This window comes from Pipistrellus kuhlii, unplaced genomic scaffold (assembly GCF_014108245.1).
Source record: "Pipistrellus kuhlii isolate mPipKuh1 unplaced genomic scaffold, mPipKuh1.p scaffold_m20_p_1, whole genome shotgun sequence".
Lineage (NCBI taxonomy): Eukaryota > Metazoa > Chordata > Mammalia > Chiroptera > Vespertilionidae > Pipistrellus > Pipistrellus kuhlii.
Genome location: NW_023425404.1, coordinates 136,707,530 through 136,727,823, shown reverse-complemented (window position 1 = coordinate 136,727,823; position 20,294 = coordinate 136,707,530). Strand labels below are relative to the sequence as shown.

Sequence of the window (20,294 nt, the reverse complement as noted above, 5' to 3'; positions counted from 1 at the left end):
AAAACTTCTGTTCATCTTTCCTTCTGAGGCTGGGTGAGGGTTCCACTGGGCAGACCAGATCAGTGGAATTGCTGGTCAGTCACACTAGGTGTGCTGACTTCCCCTCCAACTGACACCTCTCCCAACCGTACAATCTATCCATCGTCCCCAAATCCCCTAACAGTTAACACTGTCAAACTCCTCCATTTCAGCCACTCTAGTGGATAAAGAAATGGCACATTGCTGTTTTAATTTTCATTTCTGAGATTAGTACTGACGCTGTTTATTTAAAACACATGTGTCGAACACAAGGCCCGCGGGCCAAATCCGTCCCGCCAGGCCTTGCAATGTGGCCCGCACCACGCTGTCATCACTGCACTCCGCTGCGTTTCCATCACAATGACAGTTTATGACTGTTCAGTAAACCATTCAGCCCGGGATTTAGGCTGGATTTTAGATTTTGGCCCCTTCTCTGATTGAGTTCGACACCCCTAATTTAAAACACATCATTCCTCTTGTGTGGAAAAGTTTCACTCTTCTGTACACAACTTCAGTTTCTCAGTGGGGGTGCAATTCTGTATGTGGATCTACTTTAATTTTTACTACATATGTTTTACAATCAGAAGGAAATTTCACACAATTAGAAAATAATGTGGTGTCCTTCAAGGCCACTTCGGTGTTGGCTCACTTAGGGAATGGTCTTCGTTATTCTTCCTGAAACCTTGTGGGTGCTTCACTCTCTAGTATAGAGTTTGCAAAGTATTTGTCTTATGCTCCTGCTTTGAATAATGGTTTCTTGAAGCCCAGCCTAAGGCTTTCCCATTTATGTCCTTTAGACCTATGCAGTACAATGCCTTGCCCAATGCTTTGCACACATTTAAAACTTAATAAATAAATATTTTGAGAGAAGGTAGAGAAGGTTGATAATGAGAAAACTACCAATGTCATTCTACTATATTTTCAAATTTAGTTCTTCATAAACACAAATGGACATATTTCTACAAAAGATATGTAATATTATTTGTATTTATAGTTACTTCCCTGGAAGATATGATCACCCTAATTTTTTTTTGGGGGGGGGGTGGGGGTAGGATGTTTAACTCCATTAAAAGAGAAAGTTTAGGCACTAATGAAAGAGCTATTTGGGGAATGAGGATCCTCACTACTCCATAGACATCAGAAAGTGTATGTAGGTGTCTGTCTGGCAGGCCCAGGACTCCATAAAATCCAACAGATGTCAAGATTTACTTAACAAGCTGTCACTGCAATGTTCACTGTGATTCTTCTTGCTTTATACTCCCTATTTTTAATATATTTATGATAAATAATTATTATTTAAAAGATTAGAATAAAAAATTCTTAGCAAAACTGCCATCAAGCTCTAATTATCAGAAGAATTCCATAAATGGCTTAAACACAGTCTTCAGATCTCATTGAAAAGCATCCAAAGGAATGTTCAAATCCTTTGTTTTAGAATTTTGTTGATCAAATTCTGTTGCTTCAAATATGTAATCTACCAGCTCAATCTAAATCTTATTCTGAAATGTTCATTCAAAATTTAATTATTGGCAAAATGTATTTAAGAACTTAGAATCTTGTAGAGATTAGAGTTTGGGTTGTAGCCAAACCTGAAGTATTTTCATAACTTCACTTTTAATTCCTCCCATTGTCTTTTATTCTTAATTAAAGTATAAATGACATACAGCATTATATTAGTTTTAGGTTCCAATTGTCCTTTGAAAGCATTTTGTAATGAGAAGATTTGAGCCTGTCAGTGAATTGGTTGAATGAGTGAGGTTGCTTTGTGGGTAACAATTCAATAGGCTTTCTTATAAAATCTTTTTCCTTGCAATTCCTTTAAGCTAGCAAACACATTTCTAGTACAGAATAGAGACATCTCTGCCCCGAAGAGGAAATGTGCTAAAGAAACACACAGTAGGAAATACAGATTTAGAAAATAGCGTGGAGATCCATGTGGAAACTTCCCTACACAGACAGTCTTACATTTTGCTTTTCTTATAAAGTTAACATTTCAGGCCATGGGATATTACAATGGATGCCAGCATGGCTCATGACAGCAGGATCCCTCTCACCCAGAATCAGGCTCTTCCTTGAAATTCTTGTACACTATACATACTTCCCTGATAGCACTTCATTTACTGATATTGACATTATTTGTGTAATTGCCTCTGTCCCCTTCCTCTCCCCTGCCCTGGATCATGCGTCCCTTTCAGTAGCATCTGTTCCTGTTACGTAGCTTTCTGTTGTCTGAAATAAATTGAAAGATAAAAATTACATTTAAGCAACAAGAAAATTACAGCATAGAGGATGCATTCCAAGTTATGGCTCTGTGGATCTCAATGGCTTCATGCTAACAACTGTATGCACTAAGTTTTGCTGTTTGCCAGGGCTGTATTGACCATTTCGTGTGTGTTAATGTGAGCAATACTCACAAATGACCAACGAGGGTATGACTATTATTTTTTCAAGTCTTCAGCCAAAGAGTGAGGATATTTTTTCCAATGATTTTAAAGAGAGTAGCAGGGAAGGATGGGGAGAGAGAGAGAGAGAGAGAGAGAGAGAGAGAGAGAGAGAGAGAGAGAGAGAGAGAGAGAGAGAGAGAGAAACATTTACGCACATGCCCTCACTGGAAATGGGGACAGACCAGCAACCCAGGTAGGTGCCCTTGACCAGGAATCAAACTCGAAACCATCCTGTATACAAGCTGAGGTTCCAACCACTGAGCTTTCACCAGCCAGGGGGATTGAGGTATGACTATTTTTTTTAATATATTTTATTGATTTTTTACAGAGAGGAAGGGAGAGAGATGGAGAGCTAGAAACGTCGATGAGAGAGAAACATTGACCAGCTGCCTCTTGCACATCCCCTACCGGGGATGTGCCCGCAACCAATGTACATGCCCTTGTCCAGAATTGAACCTGGGACCTTTCAGTGGGCAGATCAACGCTCTACCACTGAGCCAAACCGGTTTCGGTGAGGTATGACTATTATTAATCCTTTTTTAGAGGTGAGAAAACTGAGGTTTAGATTAGTTATGTAACATGTACAGCTAGTAAGAGTTATAATCTGCTCCAGAAGCTACATCTTAATCACCAACCCAGACTGCCTCCACCAAATCATTAAGGCAATAAGAGCAAGGTGCAGAAGAGTGTGCCTAGAAGGCTCTATTTCCATGGAGTTAGGAGAGAGGACATATTTGAATGCCTCTCAATGAATAATTTTCTACCTTTTCATCTCATGACACACTTAAACTAATTACTAAAATTTTGTGGTATATCAAAAAGTATATTTGTTGCTGAAACTGGTTTGGCTCAGTGGTAGAGCATTGGTCTGCGAACTGAAGGGTCCCAGGTTTGATTCCGGTCAAGGGCACATACGTTGGTTGCGGGCACATCCCTGGTAGGGGGTGTGCAAGAGGCAGCTGGTCGATGTTTCTCTCATCGACGTTTCTAGCTCTCTATCTCTCTCCCTTCCTCTCTGTAAAAAATCAATAAAAAATATATATTAAAAAAAGTATATTTACTGATCTGACAAAAAATAGCTATAATTTTGATTGACTTACAAAATAATAATAATAGTAATTACCCTTTTGTTCCAAGTGAATTTTGAAAAAATCAGGTGCCTATACTTGTATATAAGGATTTCTGGTACCAAGAATTAAGCAATCAGCCTAGCCACTGTGGCTCAGTGGTTGAGCGTCAACCTATGAAACAGGAGGTCATGGTTTAATTTTTGGTCAGGGCACATGCCAAGTCTGTGAACTCGATCCCCAGTTGGGTGTGTGCAGGAGGCAGCTGATCAATGATTCTCTCTCATCATTGATGTTTCTATCTCTCCCTCTCCCTTCCTCTCTGAAATCAATAAAAATAAAAAGAATTAACCAACCAGATGCAACCTTATTTTGCAACATGACCAATAATATGGAACTGTATTATATGACCTATATTTATTATATGACCTATATATTTATGGTTTAAGACAGGGCATTCACACCAGATGCCTATTGTGTTGGCTGTTGTCATTATTTTATTTCACAATTTAAAAGAAAAGAGGTCAGTACCTCTGACTAAATAGTCAGTACTGGATGTTTTAAAAATTCTGGTTGCACACTGAATGAAAATAGCCGCTCTAGGTACAAGGATATCTCTTGGGAGAAAACACAGGAAAATGGTTAGTATCAGTGTCCTCTGGGCAAAGGATCAGTATCCTCTAGTAAAGGAACTGAAGCTTATGGGTGAGGAAAAAAAAGCTTTATTTTCACTGTCTTCTTTTGAAAATTATTTAGAATTTTTTTTTTCCTTCTATCATGGACATATGCTACCTTTTCTAAAATGACTTTTATTTTTAACCCATAGATCAATTTGAATCTCCTTGAGATATTCCTAGCTCTTTAGATATTTTTCAGTTAGAAACAATAGAAGATGGGTCTTGCATCTTGAATAAAACATCTGAAATCCTTATACTCAACTTCATTTCACTCATGACAATGGACTCTAGTAGAAAAGCCCAATGGTCTTTCCCACTGCAAAAGGTGGTTCCACACTTGCAAGAGAGATTGTGAGAGAAAACAAACGAAAGAGGAAATTGGCCAAAGCCCACTCTTACTATTATTTTTTACTTGGGACTTTCAAAATATTTCCTGTTTACAATGTAATTTTGTATGTTTATCTTGCTACCACCATGACAAAGTACCACCTCACAGTTCTGGAGGTTAGAATCCTGAAATCAAGGTGTCCATGAGGTTGGTTCCTACTGAGGGTTGTGAGGGAAAGATGCTCCAAACCTCCCTCCTAGACTTGTGGATGGTCATCTTCAAATTCACATGGCACTCTCACTATTTACATGTCCAAATGTCCCCTTTTTATGAGAGGACACCACTGGTCATATTGAATAGGGCCCATGCTAATGATCTCATAACTTGCTAAATACCTTATTTCCAAATAAGGTCACATTCTCCGGTTTGGGGATTGGGTCTTGAACATATGAATTTTCAGAGTACAATGGAACCCCTCACACTTTGCTAGTAACCAGCCCTCTCTGCTCCCCCCTGTAGCCACACCCAGGAATTTTCCTGTCTCCTGGCTACCTACGTGGGGACTGTTGCTGAGGTAATCTCAGAGCAGAAGAGCCAGTGAGAGAAGAGTCGCCTTGGGTTTGCCCTGAGTGAAAGCACTTCCTCTCCTTCCCAGGTGGTATCACGGCAATCTCACCCGCCACGCAGCCGAGGCTCTCCTCCTCTCAAATGGATGTGACGGCAGCTACCTCCTGAGGGACAGCAATGAGAGGACCGGGCTGTACTCTCTCTCCGTGAGGTATGATCAAAATCCTCTTGGTTCTTGGTAGACCAGCCCATCTAAGGATTCCAAACGCCAAGCGGGGAGACTGTTAAAACACATTGTTGCTCCTTCCACCGGCAGGTAAAAAATGTTAGAGCAGAAGGACCACTGGTGGTGCGTGAGGCCCGAAAGTTGGCAACCAAAACTGTTGGCTTGACTGATAAAGAAACAGAAACCTGAAGTGGTAAACTACCTTATACCCAATAAACCAAAGATACGAAGAGCACCGGAATCCAGATCCCTGAATGCTGGCCTCGTGTCCCTTTAATATGTCCTACTTCCTGGAAAATCAGAGTGATTTGTGGCTGTGCAGCTTTCATAATCACTGACCTTCTTTCTCAGGTTCCACTTCCCCTGGATGCTCACAAAATCAACCTAGTCCCTCCCTACCAGGCACACTAAAAACAGTGATTGCCCAGTTCCCCCCCTCCCCCCCCCCCCCCCCCCGGGACTCTCTCTTCGCCCCTTTCTCCCAGATGGCCTTCTTATCAGAGGAGTTGACTTTGCCAAGAGATAAGCCAGGGGAGTCCTGGTTCCTAGGCAGCATCTGTCACGTAGCCTTCGGTTGGCAGGTAGCAAGTCTTTGTGGGCTCATGGGCAGTTGCCCTGGCTTGGACCAGGCGTGTGAGGACTCCATGAAATTGCCTTGGCCGCCTACTCAATAATCTCAAACTGTTACTATTTTATTACTGTTCCTTTGATGCCACCATCTACCTTCATGTTGCAGTTCCTCATGTTGATCACTGATCCCTCACAATAAGGTTTTCTCTTTTCTCTCCTGCTTCACCTGGTGCAGGCCTCCTTGCCACCAACTCAGTAGCAACATCTATACTCCTTTCTCTCTGAACCCTCTTTTCTATCCAGATCAGCAACTTTTGTTTTTTAATCTCTCTCTCTCTCTCTCTCTCTCTCTCTCTCTCTCTCTCTCTCTCTCTCATAGGGAAAAAAACTCGCTATAAACATATTCCCCTGCATAATTTATGATAGGCTTCTTCTATGAGCTGAAAAACCAAGAATTAACGTATTTTCTCATTTTCTCTTTAGACTTAGAGCATGATACATAGAGCTGGACTCTGCTCAGGCTCCTACCAGGGTAAAATAAAGGTGCTGGTGAAGGCTGTGGCTTATCTGGGGCTCAGTGTCCTCTTCTTTCATTCTCTCCTTTTCTCTTCATTCATTTCCTTAATTCCATAGGACTAAGTCCCCATTGCCCTATAGCTATGAGCCAAGGACTACTCTTACCTCCTAGAGGTCACCCACAGTTCCTTGCCAAGTGGGCCCGTAGGCAGTTCACATGGATGTTTGCTTTTTCCTAGACCAGCTAGTACATGTCTCTCTGACGTCCTCTCATGTGATTAGATTAGACAATCCCATTATTTTAAGGTCACCTGTCTTGGGACTTCACTATCTGCAAAACGCCTTTAGAGCAGTGTTTACATTAGTGTTGTGTTGGACTATTGGGAAAAAGAGGGTGTGTTCGGGGCCTGAGAACCTTGGGGCCACGTTGGACTGCTGCCTGCCCACCCTCCTTTCCCAGAATCACTGGCGGTCTACAGGCCTCTTTAAGGGGAGTGGGAGAAATAGGTAGGAAAAATATGTTTTTCTGTATGTCACAGAAAAACATACACATTCATTAACATTTTTATGTTACCCTGCTGCGTTTTCTTTACAGATTTTCTAAATAACAACATTTTTGAGAAAATTATCAAAAATAAAATTCTGCTTAGATGAAAGCAGGAATTGTGCTTTTTCTGATCCACAGCAAATGTTAAAAGTGGTTATACTGCTGACGATTGTATGGATCTATCCCAAATCTCAAACAAACCTGTGGAATTATGGGATCAAAAAAATGTTAACTTTTCACCTATATATGTCTCATCTGAACAAATGGATCATAAGCTCCTTACAAGGCAATGGCATATATATTCCATCTATATACAATTTTAAATATAAATCATTCATTTCCATTACTAGCACTTGGAAATGCTCTAGTAGGGGTGTCGAACTCAATCAGAGAAGGGGCCAAAATCTAAAATCCAGCCTAAATCGCGGGCCGAATGGTTTACTGAACAGTCATAAACTGTCATTGTGATGGAAACGCAGCGAAGTGCAGTGACGACAGCGCGGTGCGGGCCACATTGCAAGGCCTGGCGGGACGGATTTGGCCCACGGGCCTTGTGTTTGACACATGTGGAGTCTAAAGAAACAAAAATCCACTGGCAGAGATGACAGGAGCTATGGACCAGCTCAGGATAATAAATAAATATTGAAGAACATCTACTGTGTACCAACCGTCTTTGACAAGTGTTATAGAGGATTCAAAGAACTTGCCCTTAGGAAGTGTAGCTTCATATTAATAATAAGACATTTCCAGATACCTCAGTGCAAAGTAGAATGTGGTAAATTGCACAAAAGAAAGCAAATAAGTGCTTGTAATGTTGAGAAGAGAAAAAGCAAGTAACACAAGCTGGACAAGTCTTGCAGTACTTGATGGAGTTGGTGGCATGTGAATGGACACTTGATCCAAAACAAACGGGGAGAAGTTGCAGGTGGAGGGAACTGTCTGAGCTAAGGGACAAAGTGGAAACTCCTAGGAGAATTGCTCATCTCAGGGTGTGGTTCCCAGACCAGTAATATCACCTAAGAATGTGGTAGGACTGCAAATTCTCAGGCCCCACCCTTGACCTACTGAATCAGGGCCCAGAAATTGGGGTTTTAACCAGGTCTCCAGATGGTTCTAATTTCTTTTTTAAAATTTGATTTATTGTAATGATTCTAATTTGACTTTTTACAGAGAGGAAGGGAGAGGGATAGAGAGTTAGGAACATTGATGAGAGAGAAACATCGATCAGGTGCCAAAGTACATGCCCTTGACCAGAATCAAACATGGAACCCTTGACTCTGCAGGCCAACGCTCTGTCCACTGAGCCAAACTGGTTAGGGCTCTTTTTTTTTTTTTTTTTTTTTTTTTAATTGACTTCAGAGAAAAAGGAAGAGGGAAGGAGAGATAATAACATCAATGATGAGAGACAATCTTTGATGAGTTGCCTCCTGCATGACTTCCATTAGAGATCGTGCCCGCACCCCAAGCATGTGCCCAGACTGGGAATTGAATCATGACCACCTGGTTCATGGGTCAACGCTCAACCACTGAGCTACACCAGCTGGGCTGATTCTAATTTCTGAAGCACGTAAAAGTTAGAGCTCGCCCTGTACAGAGAAGAGAAGAATAGTGGGATTCAAATATATATACTATATGTAATTTATAATTTATTTAATGCTCTGCCTCATTCCAAAAATGAGGTGGAAAATGACAATGTAGGAAATTTTATATTTTAGTCAGTAGGCAGTGGAACAGACAAGGAAGAAAAAGGCCTGGCCTTACATAACTAATTAAGTGACAGAAGCTGAATTCATACCAACTCCCAAACAAGTAAGAGAGGAGGGCCAGGGACAGAGAACATGTGACCTGCCATTTCCATAATCTCTCTTCCCTGCTTTTATTAATATTAAATTCCTGCTCCTTAAGGATGTTAACGTTCAAGGACTTTTTCCACAAGTCACAGAATGCACAGGGAGAATTGTCTCTTATCTTCTACTAGAGTGAAAAATTCACAAAAGCACACTATGCCGAAAGAAACTATGTCTATGATTGTGTCATAATTCTCAGTTTTTAAGGGGATTGACTATTGATATGAAATACCATATTTTTCGGACCATAAGACGCACTTTTTTCCCCCCAGAAGTGGGGGAGGAAAGTCCCTGCATCTTATGGTCCAAATATAGCCTACACATATACTTTTAAAAAAAAGTTTTTTTACTTGCCCGGCTCTGTGTGGTCTCTGTGTGCTTGCCCGGCTCTAAAATGGTTCTAAATGCTGCTGTTTACTTTACAGGGTTGATTACATGTGTTTATGACTGTGATGTTGGGTTTTAATGCACATAAAATATTTTAGGACACTATTTGTTTCAGAATCTTTTTTTCTTCATTTCCCTTCTCTAAAAACTGGTGCGTCTTATGGTCCGAAAAATACGGTACATAAGGTTACTATTTTTCTTCAAAAATGATACTCATCCTATATAATAAAAGGATAATATGCAAGTTGACCCTAATAGCAGAATGACTGGGAATGACCAGTCACTATGACAGGAACTTACCACCAGGGGGCAGACACTCAATGCAGGAGCTGCCCCCTGGTGGTCAGTACACTCCCATAGGGAGAGCTCCGCTCAGCCATAAGCCAGGCTGACAGCTATGAGCGCGGGAGCCTCTCCCGCCTCCTTGGCAGCACTAAGGATGTCCAACAATGGCTTAGGTCCGGGGAGCAGCCTAACCCATCAGGCGGACATCCTCCAAGTGCTCACAGGCTACCAGAGGGATGTCTGACTGCCAGCTCAGGCCTGACCCTCCAGGGAGCATGCCTAAGCTGGCAGGTGGACATGTCCCGAGGGCTCCTGAACTCGAGAGGGCACAGGCTAGGCTGAGGGATACCCCCCACCCGAGTGCATGAATTTTCATGGACCAGGCCTCTAGTTTATTATAATAATATTGAACATTTATTTTTCCTTTTCAGAGCCAAAGACTCTGTCAAACACTTTCATGTTGAATATACCGGATTTTCATTTAAATTTGGCTTTAATGAATTCTCATCTTTGAAGGATTTTGTCAAGCATTTTGCAAATCAGCCTTTGATTGGAAGTGAGACAGGTAAGCTCTGAACACAAAGATCCTTGATCTATGCGCCATTGTTTCGGGTGGAGGAGGAACAGGTGGATTTCAATGAAATACTTGTCAATCCTATTGAATTATGTGGGTATAATAAGCAATTGGATTTATTTAGAAAGTTTTTCCCAATTACTGTGCCATATGCTACATTTATAAATTATATACATAAATTTGTATTTGTGTGTATCTCAGTATTGTCTTTAGGAGAAAATAATGTGCTTTGTGAAAACAATAATTTTTGTCAGAATATTATTTAAAGGATTGATTAAAAGCACACAATTTCTTTAAAATTATCTATTCACTTTATAATAGTATATATAATTTTAAAAAAAGAAAGAACAAAGATAAGAATAACTTTTTGATGCTTCACAATTTTTAGGTAGGGTAGTTTGCATATTGGAGAGACCCATAACAGATAATTTTGAGTTTTTTTTTAAATGTAATTTGTATTTAAATTTTCAGAAAGATCACTGAATATTGAAAATATTAACTAGAGATTGCTGGCCTGAGCAATTCCTTCATTTCATCATAAAATTCTGTTTGTCTTGTCTTGGTTTATCTTAAGTTTTTAAATTGGACTTACATATGGCTAAAACATTTTAAATTTGTTTATTTGAGTTGTTAGAGTCAAAGCAGAATATAAAAGTTAAAAATCAAACAAACACACTATCTTAGTATGAGAATTACTAAAGTTTTTTTGTCCATACTTTTTAAATAAAGTAAATGATCATCCTTGTATTTGTAATATAGAGTCACAATTTTATATGTCCTAAATGGTAATTCTCAGTTAATCAAAAGTTGGCAATTCCAAGAACCTGTGGCACAGAGGAACTCGCAACTTGATAACACAACTGGTTACTGTGAATTTGTACATAGTGTTTTCTTGGTAAACATGGCCAGGGGGCTTTTTTGTTAATTTCAGTGTGGTGGGAAGGGATACCATCATTGTCTTCCTTTTCTGCTATTTCTGTGGTCTGGATAGACCCTGGTATGAATCATGCAGTGTGAAGTAGAGATGAAAGCACAATGGAAACCACAAAATATTTGCTTAACTTTAATACTGACCATACAAGGCCTATAATAGAATACCCCAAACTATAAAATTGAAGCTATAATAATTTTTTCTGGTGGAAATTCTCCCTGCCAGCCCTGAAAATTACTTCACCATTTAACCAGAAGTATTATAGTTCTCATAAACAGATGGCAGGTGAGGATGTGTTTATTTCCATTGCTACTTGGGCCTTGGCAAGCATTTCAATTTCTCAAATCCCTTCACTTCTGACTTATTTCCTACTGTGACACTTAGTATTGTTCAACTCTTGGTCACTGGCAGTGGAGAAGAGATTTCTGAAGCCAAAGACTTCATCAGCTTCTATCTTTGTCCTTCTCCGTGTCCCCCAGATCCTGATATAGTGCATGGCACTTTGAGTGAACAAATGAATGGATGACTATTAGGGGAACTCTTTGTAGCCTTCAAAACCATTATTATTATTATCTTCCAGTTTTCTCTTCTTTCTCCAAACAAAGTCAGCTCCCTTCTTCTAAGGCTCCATTTTCAACCCCTTTAATCATTTTCTGTACGCTTTCCTGGATTTTCTCAAAGTTAGGGGAAATTTTGCCTACCAACAGATTTCAAAACAATTTAAGAAGAAAGTGAATACAGAGCTTTTTAGTTGAACCTTTGTGATACTGATCCAATCACCAGGCAAGAGGCTCACCTAAGATTGACAGTGATTTTGGGACAATGTTAAAAACCCTGTAAATACATTTATCTAGCTAAAAGAGGTTCATGATTAGTGGATTAGGGATTGCAAGGATGTGTAATCCTGACTCTTACAGTAGTTTTCTTCAAAGCTAAAGCCTGATATATTTTTACCATTATTTTATAGTATTATAATTATTTTATTGACTGTAATAAAATTCAGGAAACTAAGTTTTAATCTCCTTCCCTGCATCTCCTCTGTTCTATTCATTATCCAATAGAGAATTTGTTGCGACTTGAAGCCCTGCTACAGGAACCTGGTGCTGATAAATATGCACTTGACTTACTAGTTTCTAGCTCTTGAGTTGGATTCTTCTAACATAAAATATCCTTCTTATCTGTCCTAGCCAGATGAAAACAAAGCCATGACAAGAGTCCCAATTTTCCCCCTCTGGGAATAATAGGCTCCAGGAAACTAGATAATGTGCTGAAGTCATGATGACTCGAGGACAGAAAGTCCTCAGAAGCTACAGAGTAGGCACTGTGACCTCTGAAGAATGGTGAATGGAAACTTGGATGCCATCTTCTAAAAATAGGTGTCTTCTTGTTCATTTAAGAGTTGGTTTCTGGCCCTGGCTGGTGTGGCTCAGTTTGTTGGAGCATCACCTGTACACCAAAAGGTGGTGGGTTCGATTCCCAATCAGGGCACATGCAGGAGGGAACTGATCAATGTTTCTCACATCAATGTTTCTCTTTCTCTTTCTGTCTACCTTCCTCTCTCCTTCTGCAGAATGGTAATGGATTTATGTTGGGCCTTTCTCTGTGGGCCTCTCATAGTGTTCCCATGCCAGAATAAATTGTGGCCTCGAACCATTGCCCAGCCTTCTTACCTGTGGGCTGTGAGCACTGAAGGGGGTTGTACAGTGTTTTGTTTTTAAATTGGCTTCTGGTGTTGCCTCCCTCTGATCAGAGATCGAGAGATATCCAGACTGATGATTCTGTGTGTACCATTAGATTAAGTGCAAATTCTTCTTAAAGTTTTAGTTAGATAAAACTAGAGAAGCATTTGCCTGCCCAATGGATGAAGCCCTGCCAGGGTTCTCTCCTCCAGATCCTCAGAATGGGAAGGACTAAACTTGGGTATTTCAGGCTTCTCCTCTCAGTCCAGACCCCATTCAGACCAGACTTGCCCTGCAGGGCCTGGAGAGTGAGTTCATTTAAGAGAGACTTTCTTACACTCATCCACTGACAGGGATGGCACCACCTCTGAGGATAACAGGGAAGACCTGCAAATAGCCAACAACCTTACACCTTTGCCTTACATTTATAGTTAATGTCTTCAGTTGAGTAAAACCCAAAACACTTGGTTCTGGATCATAAAAACATATTTGTTGTCAAGATAGGTAAACATATTAATCTAAAGGTATATATACTATTTTAAGATATCTTTCTTTTCGTTCTATTTCTATTCCCTAATCTTTAAACTTGAAGAATTTCTGTTTCCTGCTCTGGAGAATAAAGATTCCCTGAACAAGATCTAACTTTCCTGACAACTCTAAGATTCTCTTAGCATAATTTCCCCTTTCCCTTGCTGTAATCTGCATTTCATCTCATTTATGTTTCTGTTCACTCTAATTTTTCCTTATTAGTTCCCATAAGCACGCTTAAGCTATTTCCAGTTTTCAAAATCCAAGAATTTCCCAAGTATATAATAGAGATATGTAAGTACCCTTTTGCTTTACTTTCCTCAATGGTCCTTTTATCTTCTCACATATTGTATATTTCACTTTAAAATGTCTTTGTACTAGTATGTAAACTCTATAAGAAGAGAGATTTTAGTCAGTTTTATTTCTCTGGTATGTCCCAACACATAAAAGAATCAATGATAACAATTATCCATAACATTTCATGTTGGGTATTGCATTACCAGTGCCTGCATTGCAGCTTTCATGGCAACCCACAACCAGCAGACTCCTGACAGTTAACATTTATACAAAGCACAATTTGAATGATGTTATATGTTGTATGTATGCTCAGTAATGATTAAATTCAGAATTCATTTGTAATATTAACATGTTATATAAAACCATCTCTTTATATTTGTACATGGCTTCTAAATTCAACTCCAATAGCTTTTGAGATTTTTTATTGTATATGCTTTTGAGATTTTCTTAAATCCTTGGTCGATTATTATTAATTCTTACCGTATCCTCTGATGATTGACTAAGTTTCCTATATAGACTTGAAAATATAGATAATTCTCTTTATGTTAAATTCTAAATATTATTAGAACAAAAATTACCTTTCCATTACCCTTTGTTTCTATTGCAATACTTATGTACATAAAATTGTCATATATGATTTATGATAGGAATTACTAGGTTGTGACTTTAATCACCTAACAGCATGAAAAATTATATTAGTCAAATGCTTTGTTTGTACTTACCCTTTATAGTAATTGGTTCTCAGTTTTAAAGATGCTATCTGGTTCTTTCTTAAATGTCAAATTTCCACTTCTCTTTTTGTTTTGATGTGGGGATTCCCAACCTCTTGATAACTGCTATGGCTGTTATTATATTTTGTGACACCAGCCATTTTACTTAGGTAGCATTTTAAAATAATTAAGTTAAAACTATTTTTAATTTAAGAATTTTGTGACATATCTGAAAATTATTAGTGACAACTTGGAATTTTGCTAAACCACGACCAGAAGTCACTTCTTAGTTTATGTTTGCCAAAAAATACATATTTTATTAGTTTATAATGAGGTGTTTTTGAAAAAGGAAAAAGCAATCAAAAAAGAGAATGAAACTAGCATTTGTGGAGTGTTTACTAAGTTCTAGGCATTCTACTAGAAATTGTGACAAATATAAAATTCTCTAATTTTCTGAACCATAATGTGTAAACTGGTCCCATTTTCAAATGAGGAAATAAAAACTCAGAGATGTTAAGCCATTTGCCTAAGATTACACACCTAGTAAGCATCAGAGTTGAGGTTGGAATACAGACTAACCTAGTGCTAAAGTGTAGGCCCTTTTCATTCGCCTTGCTCTCTCCTGAAACTGCTCTTGTGGGATAGCATTGCCACAGCACAGTATGTCCTTCAATGGATTTGAATGGGAAGGATCTCTGCCACAGTACATAATAGGATGTTATAGGATATGGCGAGGCTACAATACCTATGTCAGCTCTAGCCCTCTGTCTCTAAAGTCTATATCATATTTTTGGCTTGTGATATGAAGCCATTGTCCTAAAGAATGTAAATCAGATTGAACATCTGTCTTTGTAGGTATTGCTATTTGAGAAATTATACTAGAGGAAATCTTAAAAAAGGAAAAGAATGATTAGAAAACATCTCCCAAATACTTGGGCCCCTCTCATTCATGTCTCTCCAGAAAGGCTATAAAACAGCCTTGGTAAATACAAGAAGGTAAAATAAAATTGGAAGTTTGATGGAGGAAAAGAAAAATGAGACACAAAGATAAAATGGCACCAGGAAAAAAAATATTTCAAATGAATATTGTTTGTCTTTGGCAAATAGAACATGAATTTAGTTACTATTTCTTGCTTCTCAATTGGGGAGTTTAACTAGATTTACTGATGTTAGAATGGCAGGGATCTCAGAGACCATTTAATCTTTTCTTTAGAAATGAAAAAGAAGCCCTGGTGAGAAATGTTGAGGCAAAAACTCACACATCCTTTACTGAAGCTGCCTCCTAAAGAATCAGTTTTTAAATTTTGATTTATACATATGCTCTCTTGCCCACGATAAATAGAGTACAATATTTCACATGCCATACAGAGTTTTCATGGTGGCGACCACCAGAGCTGAGAATCATATATGGTATCATGAGTAAACAATTAAATTCCCAGCTCAACTCCAGTCCCAACATTCACCAGCTGCGAGTCCTCATGCAAGTTGTGTCACCTGAGCTTCAGTTTCGTCATGTTATAAAATTGAGCTGATGGTGTAATAGTTTATACCTTAAAAGGTCATGACTTGCAGTGAAGATTGAATGAGATTAGGCATGTAAGACATTTAGAATGATTCATAGCATGGCATAAACACTCAATCATTATTGTTACTTAATGAAGTCCCTTTGTAGTAATTCATTCCATAATACTATACACAAAAGCTATACATTCTTTGGTATATCATGAAGAGTTAGTTTAGGGAGAGTTTAATGTGTATTTATCAAATATGTATGATGTCTTCTTCAAATTTTAAGTTCCTTCTAATGTAAATGAATGTAGTTGAACTAGCACCATTTTATGATGGGCGATAGTTCATTTGCAGAGCAGGTTGCAAAAAAGGATGGAGGCAAATCTTGAATATTCCTATAAACTCCACCTAGAAAGCCACTTCCATTGGCAGGAAGAGACAGAGGAACTCATGCATAAGCCAGTTTTCTGAGCCTGAGGTCAATAACAAAACATGGAAGGATGTGATCTCATTTTTAAAAAAAATATATTTTATTGATTTTTGAACAGAGAGGAAGGGAGAAGGATAAAGAGTTAGAAACATCTATGAGAGAGAAACATGGATCAGCTGCCTCCTGCACACCTCCCACTGGGGATGTGCCTGCATCCAAGGTACATGCCCTCGACCGGAATTGAACCTGGAACCCTTCAGTCTGCAGGCCAATGTTCTATCCACTAAGCCAAACCAGTTAGGGCATGATCTCATTTTAATATAATTCATCAAATAGATATTGAATGCCAACCATGAACCGGGCATTTGTTAGCCACTGACAATCAGATATCACCCTTAAACATCTTACCATCCAGCTGGGGAGCCTGCTGGGCAAAGCACTAGATTTGGTGCAGGAAAGAAATACTCAAAACCAAAGTTCCCCCTTCAGGAGCGATGTGTGCTCTTGCGCTGCACTCTGTTTCAGACATCACACCAACGCCTGGGCTGGAGGCTGTTCTTACTCTTCCTGCTGGGATGTAAGATGAGCTCTTCAGTGCAATCTCATAGTATTAGAGTAGGTGTTCTGTAAGCTACAGTTCAGTCAAAGCACATCAAAATGCCTGTCTCATTCCTTTTCTGATCACCTCAAAAATGTACTCCCACCAAGCATTTCTGAAATCAATTCAGCCCAAAGCGGGAAACAGCAGTCTCCTTCATGCAGTTCAGAAACTGAAGTAAAACTAGCTGCCAGGTTCCCAAGACCTGTGGTTGCTGACATTCCTTGCTCTTCTCCTTCTACCAGCCCTGCCTCTGGTTGTTTTTTTATCTGAATCTTCTAGCCAAGTCCTGGAGTTCATTTTTTTTTTTTTTTAAATGTTATTAGTCCAGAGTTCCTCTCCTATGGAGCCAAGGCACTATCTTGAACCTTGGGTGGAAATTATAATGAGTCTGCAGTGGCTTAACGATATAAATTTCTTTTGATTGAAAATCATGTAAACCAACCCTGACAAGCTGAATTTAAAAATTAAAATTTTTTTTTTTTAAAAAGAGGAGTACAGGGAGAGAAATGAAATTTTGGGGAAAGATATTAGTATTTCATCCCAGAATTTAAGGACAAAGCTGAAAACATAAGGAATCATCCCAGTGATCATGGCAACTCTGAAGCTTTTAACAAATTAAAATGCCTGCCTTGGTCTTGCTCTGATCACTTCAAAAATGTACCAAGTGTTTCTGAAACCATGTTTCATGTCAACGACAGGAAGCAGCAGTTTCCTTCATGTAGTTCAGAAATTGAAGGCAATGAACCTTATCTCCAGAGAAGTAACTAAGCAGATCCCCAAGAAGTGAGTCCGGAGAGTGCAGTTCAGGGGAGGCATTCAGGGGGAGGGCCAGGTCTAGGGGGCTCTGCTTCTGTATTGGGATGGGACAGTCTCTACACAAGGATAAATCATCGTAAGCCCAGCAGCCATGCCAACAAATCTGTATATTGGCCCTTCTTTGGGAAGAATGGTCAAAGAAGGAGACCTATCTTTGAGGCCAGGTTTTTATCAGCAGGAGTTGCCATTTTGTAAGGTGTTTATCATTATCTTCATTGTACCATTCAGTCTGACCTCTTTCATGGTCTTACTAGTTAAAATCAATTTTCATAGTCAGTTCTATTTTCCTGGTTGACTTAATATCATTTCTTTCAGTTTAGCATCTATTGGTTAAACTTTAGGAGAGGCTTTCGAAATAGAATTTGGGTCCCGCCAATGAAGATATGGAGAGCCACACTTCAGGTTATTGCTTTGTCCTTGCCCCAGGCCAGGATGGTTGTGGACTTGGAGGCTGGTCCATCCCAGGCTCTTTCTTGCCTTAAGTCTGAATTACTGTGACATTTATTCATTCATTTATTTGTTCATTCATTCACTCATCAAGATGTCATTATGTCGGAAACTCTATCAAGAGGTAGGGAGCTGAAACTGGGTTGACTCAGTGGATAGAGCGTTGGACTGCAGACTAAAGTCCCGGGTTCGATTCCGGGCAAGGGCACGTACCTTGGTTGCGGGCTCATCCCCAGTAGGGGGTGTTCAGGAAGCAGCTGATTGATGTTTCTCTCTCATCGATATTTCTAGCTTTCTATCCCTCTCTCTTCCTCTGTAAAAACTCAATAAAATGTATTTAAAAAAATAAAACAGAGGTATGGATACAAAGATAAATTTGGAAACGTATCTGCTCTGAGGGTTTACAGGGTTTGGAAATGCATCTGTTGTAAAGGCAACGGCTTTATAATACCAAGTGGTTAAAGCAATGCAGGTTCAGGGAGCAACACTGGCCCAGAGATGCTTACATGGCAGCATAACTGGTCCTATGGCTGTCCCCTTCCTGGGACTGAGACTGGTAGGCAGGATATCAGCCCCGCAAAGATGCCCAAGTCTTTCCCTGGATCTGTGAATAAGTTATGTTACAAGGAGAGAGGGAATTAGCTTTCAGATTGATTAAAGCCACTAATCAGCTGACATTAAGATGGGGAGATAATCCTTGATTGTCCAGGTGGGCCCAGTGTAATCACAGGGTCCTTATAACTGAAGGACAAAGGCAGCAGAGGGAGAACCAGCATGAGAAGACTGGACCTGCTGTTGCTGGCTTAGAAGGTGGAGGGGGAGGATGACCAGTCAGGGAAGGCAGGCAGCCTCTGGAAGCTAGAACAGGCAAAGGAATGGAATCTCCTCCGGAGCCTCCAGGAGGGAAGCAGCCTGACAATACCTTGATTTTTAGGTTAGTCACACTCTGAAATGACTTCTGACGTCCAGAACGGTAAGATTATAAATCTGAGTTATTTTTAGTTATTATGCTTGTGATTTGTTACAGCAGCAATAAGAAAATAGAGCCAATAGGAATATGCTAGAAGATATGAATGCTGATTATATGCAAAAAAGAAGATTGACTAGGTGCATCTTTCTAGAGCATCATTTAAAAAATATTTTCATATGGAACAGGATAAAAAGTTGGCATCGACTTTGAAGAGAAAGCATAAGCTTTCACATTCCTTCTCATGTGTGAGCTGCCTTGATCCTTGGGCTCCAGTCCCCCCGTGCTCCACAGGGTCCAAGAGGCACTAATATTTCTCAGCACTGTGGTCAGAGGCTATCAGACAACTGTCACTGTTATTCTCAGCAGAATGCCGCCCATTATCCTTTTCACTTGACATTTCAAAATCCATTGTCCCATAGATGCTGAACCCTGGACTTTCATTTAGGATTTTAAAATACTCTATAGCAAAGTGGAATAACAGCTAACATGTTTATAAACCTTTGGCAAACACTTCTTTACAGGTGCCTAAAACAAGCTTGTGAAGAAAGGGTAATTATTCTCACTTGTCAGAGGAGGAAACAAAAGCTAGAATGATTGTCCAAGGTCAGCAGGTACCAGGTGGTCGCGTTGGCTCTTTCCGTGACATCAGGGAGGTGCCAGGCATGTCGCCGGCGGTGTTTCTCTGGGGCAGGTCACATAGTGCCAACTCCCCGGTTCGTCAAGCATCTGCCATCTAACAACTTCACAGAACCCTGAACCTGCACAACGGCTGCTCTTGATTTAGGTGTCGACACTTTCATTCTGACTGTAACGCTGTAACCGGCCCCTTGTCCTGATATGACTCGGTCTTTCTCACGAAGGGATCGCATTGACAAAAGACAGCATAGACCATGTGCCAGGGCGGGAATGGGGCTTCTGATAACTGCAAAAGGCCATTTTCATTGTGTGCCCAACGCCACTGACGTGAGCTAAGTGCAGAAAGAGGAGGAGACCCGAGTCTCCCATTCATTACTGGGGTCAGGATCAATGGCTTTTCTCAGTGCTCCTCTTCACGTGACAGCAGCGCATTATCTGGGCCCAGGTATCCGAGGCTGCAGCTGTGTTTGGGCAGCGAGTATCCCATGTGTACTCAAACCCTGTAGGAAGGTTTTGTTTTGTTTGTAGGTTTATCCTTACTCATTAGGGTTTTATAATTACAGAGCAGGTATTTTTCTCTCCTCATTGCCTTTCTCTTACTTCAGTTCAAGGTCTGTGCTTCCTATACTTTTTCAAATTACCTTTTCAAAGGAGTCTTTCTGACCAGCCATATAAATATCACCCTCA

At 39.9% G+C, this 20,294-nt stretch overlaps 1 protein-coding gene and 1 non-coding gene across 4 annotated transcripts in view; both read left to right on the top strand.

Annotated features, from left to right (window-relative positions):
• The window catches only part of DAPP1 (dual adaptor of phosphotyrosine and 3-phosphoinositides 1), a 51,661-nt gene that overhangs the window by 13,624 nt on the left and 17,743 nt on the right, over nucleotides 1–20,294 (top strand). For 2 of the 3 annotated variants that reach the window (XM_036410677.2, XM_036410687.2), the window contains exons 2-3: nucleotides 5,190–5,312; nucleotides 9,911–10,044. In XM_036410677.2, coding sequence (XP_036266570.1) covers nucleotides 5,190–5,312; nucleotides 9,911–10,044 — 257 coding nt within the window. The remainder of the gene's footprint in view (nucleotides 1–5,189; nucleotides 5,313–9,910; nucleotides 10,045–20,294) is intronic. The other variant, XM_036410697.2, reaches the window with a different exon arrangement.
• Nucleotides 12,554–12,690, top strand: LOC118710476. The gene has a single exon (XR_004985420.1). It is a non-coding gene; the product is annotated as a small nucleolar RNA SNORA42/SNORA80 family (small nucleolar RNA).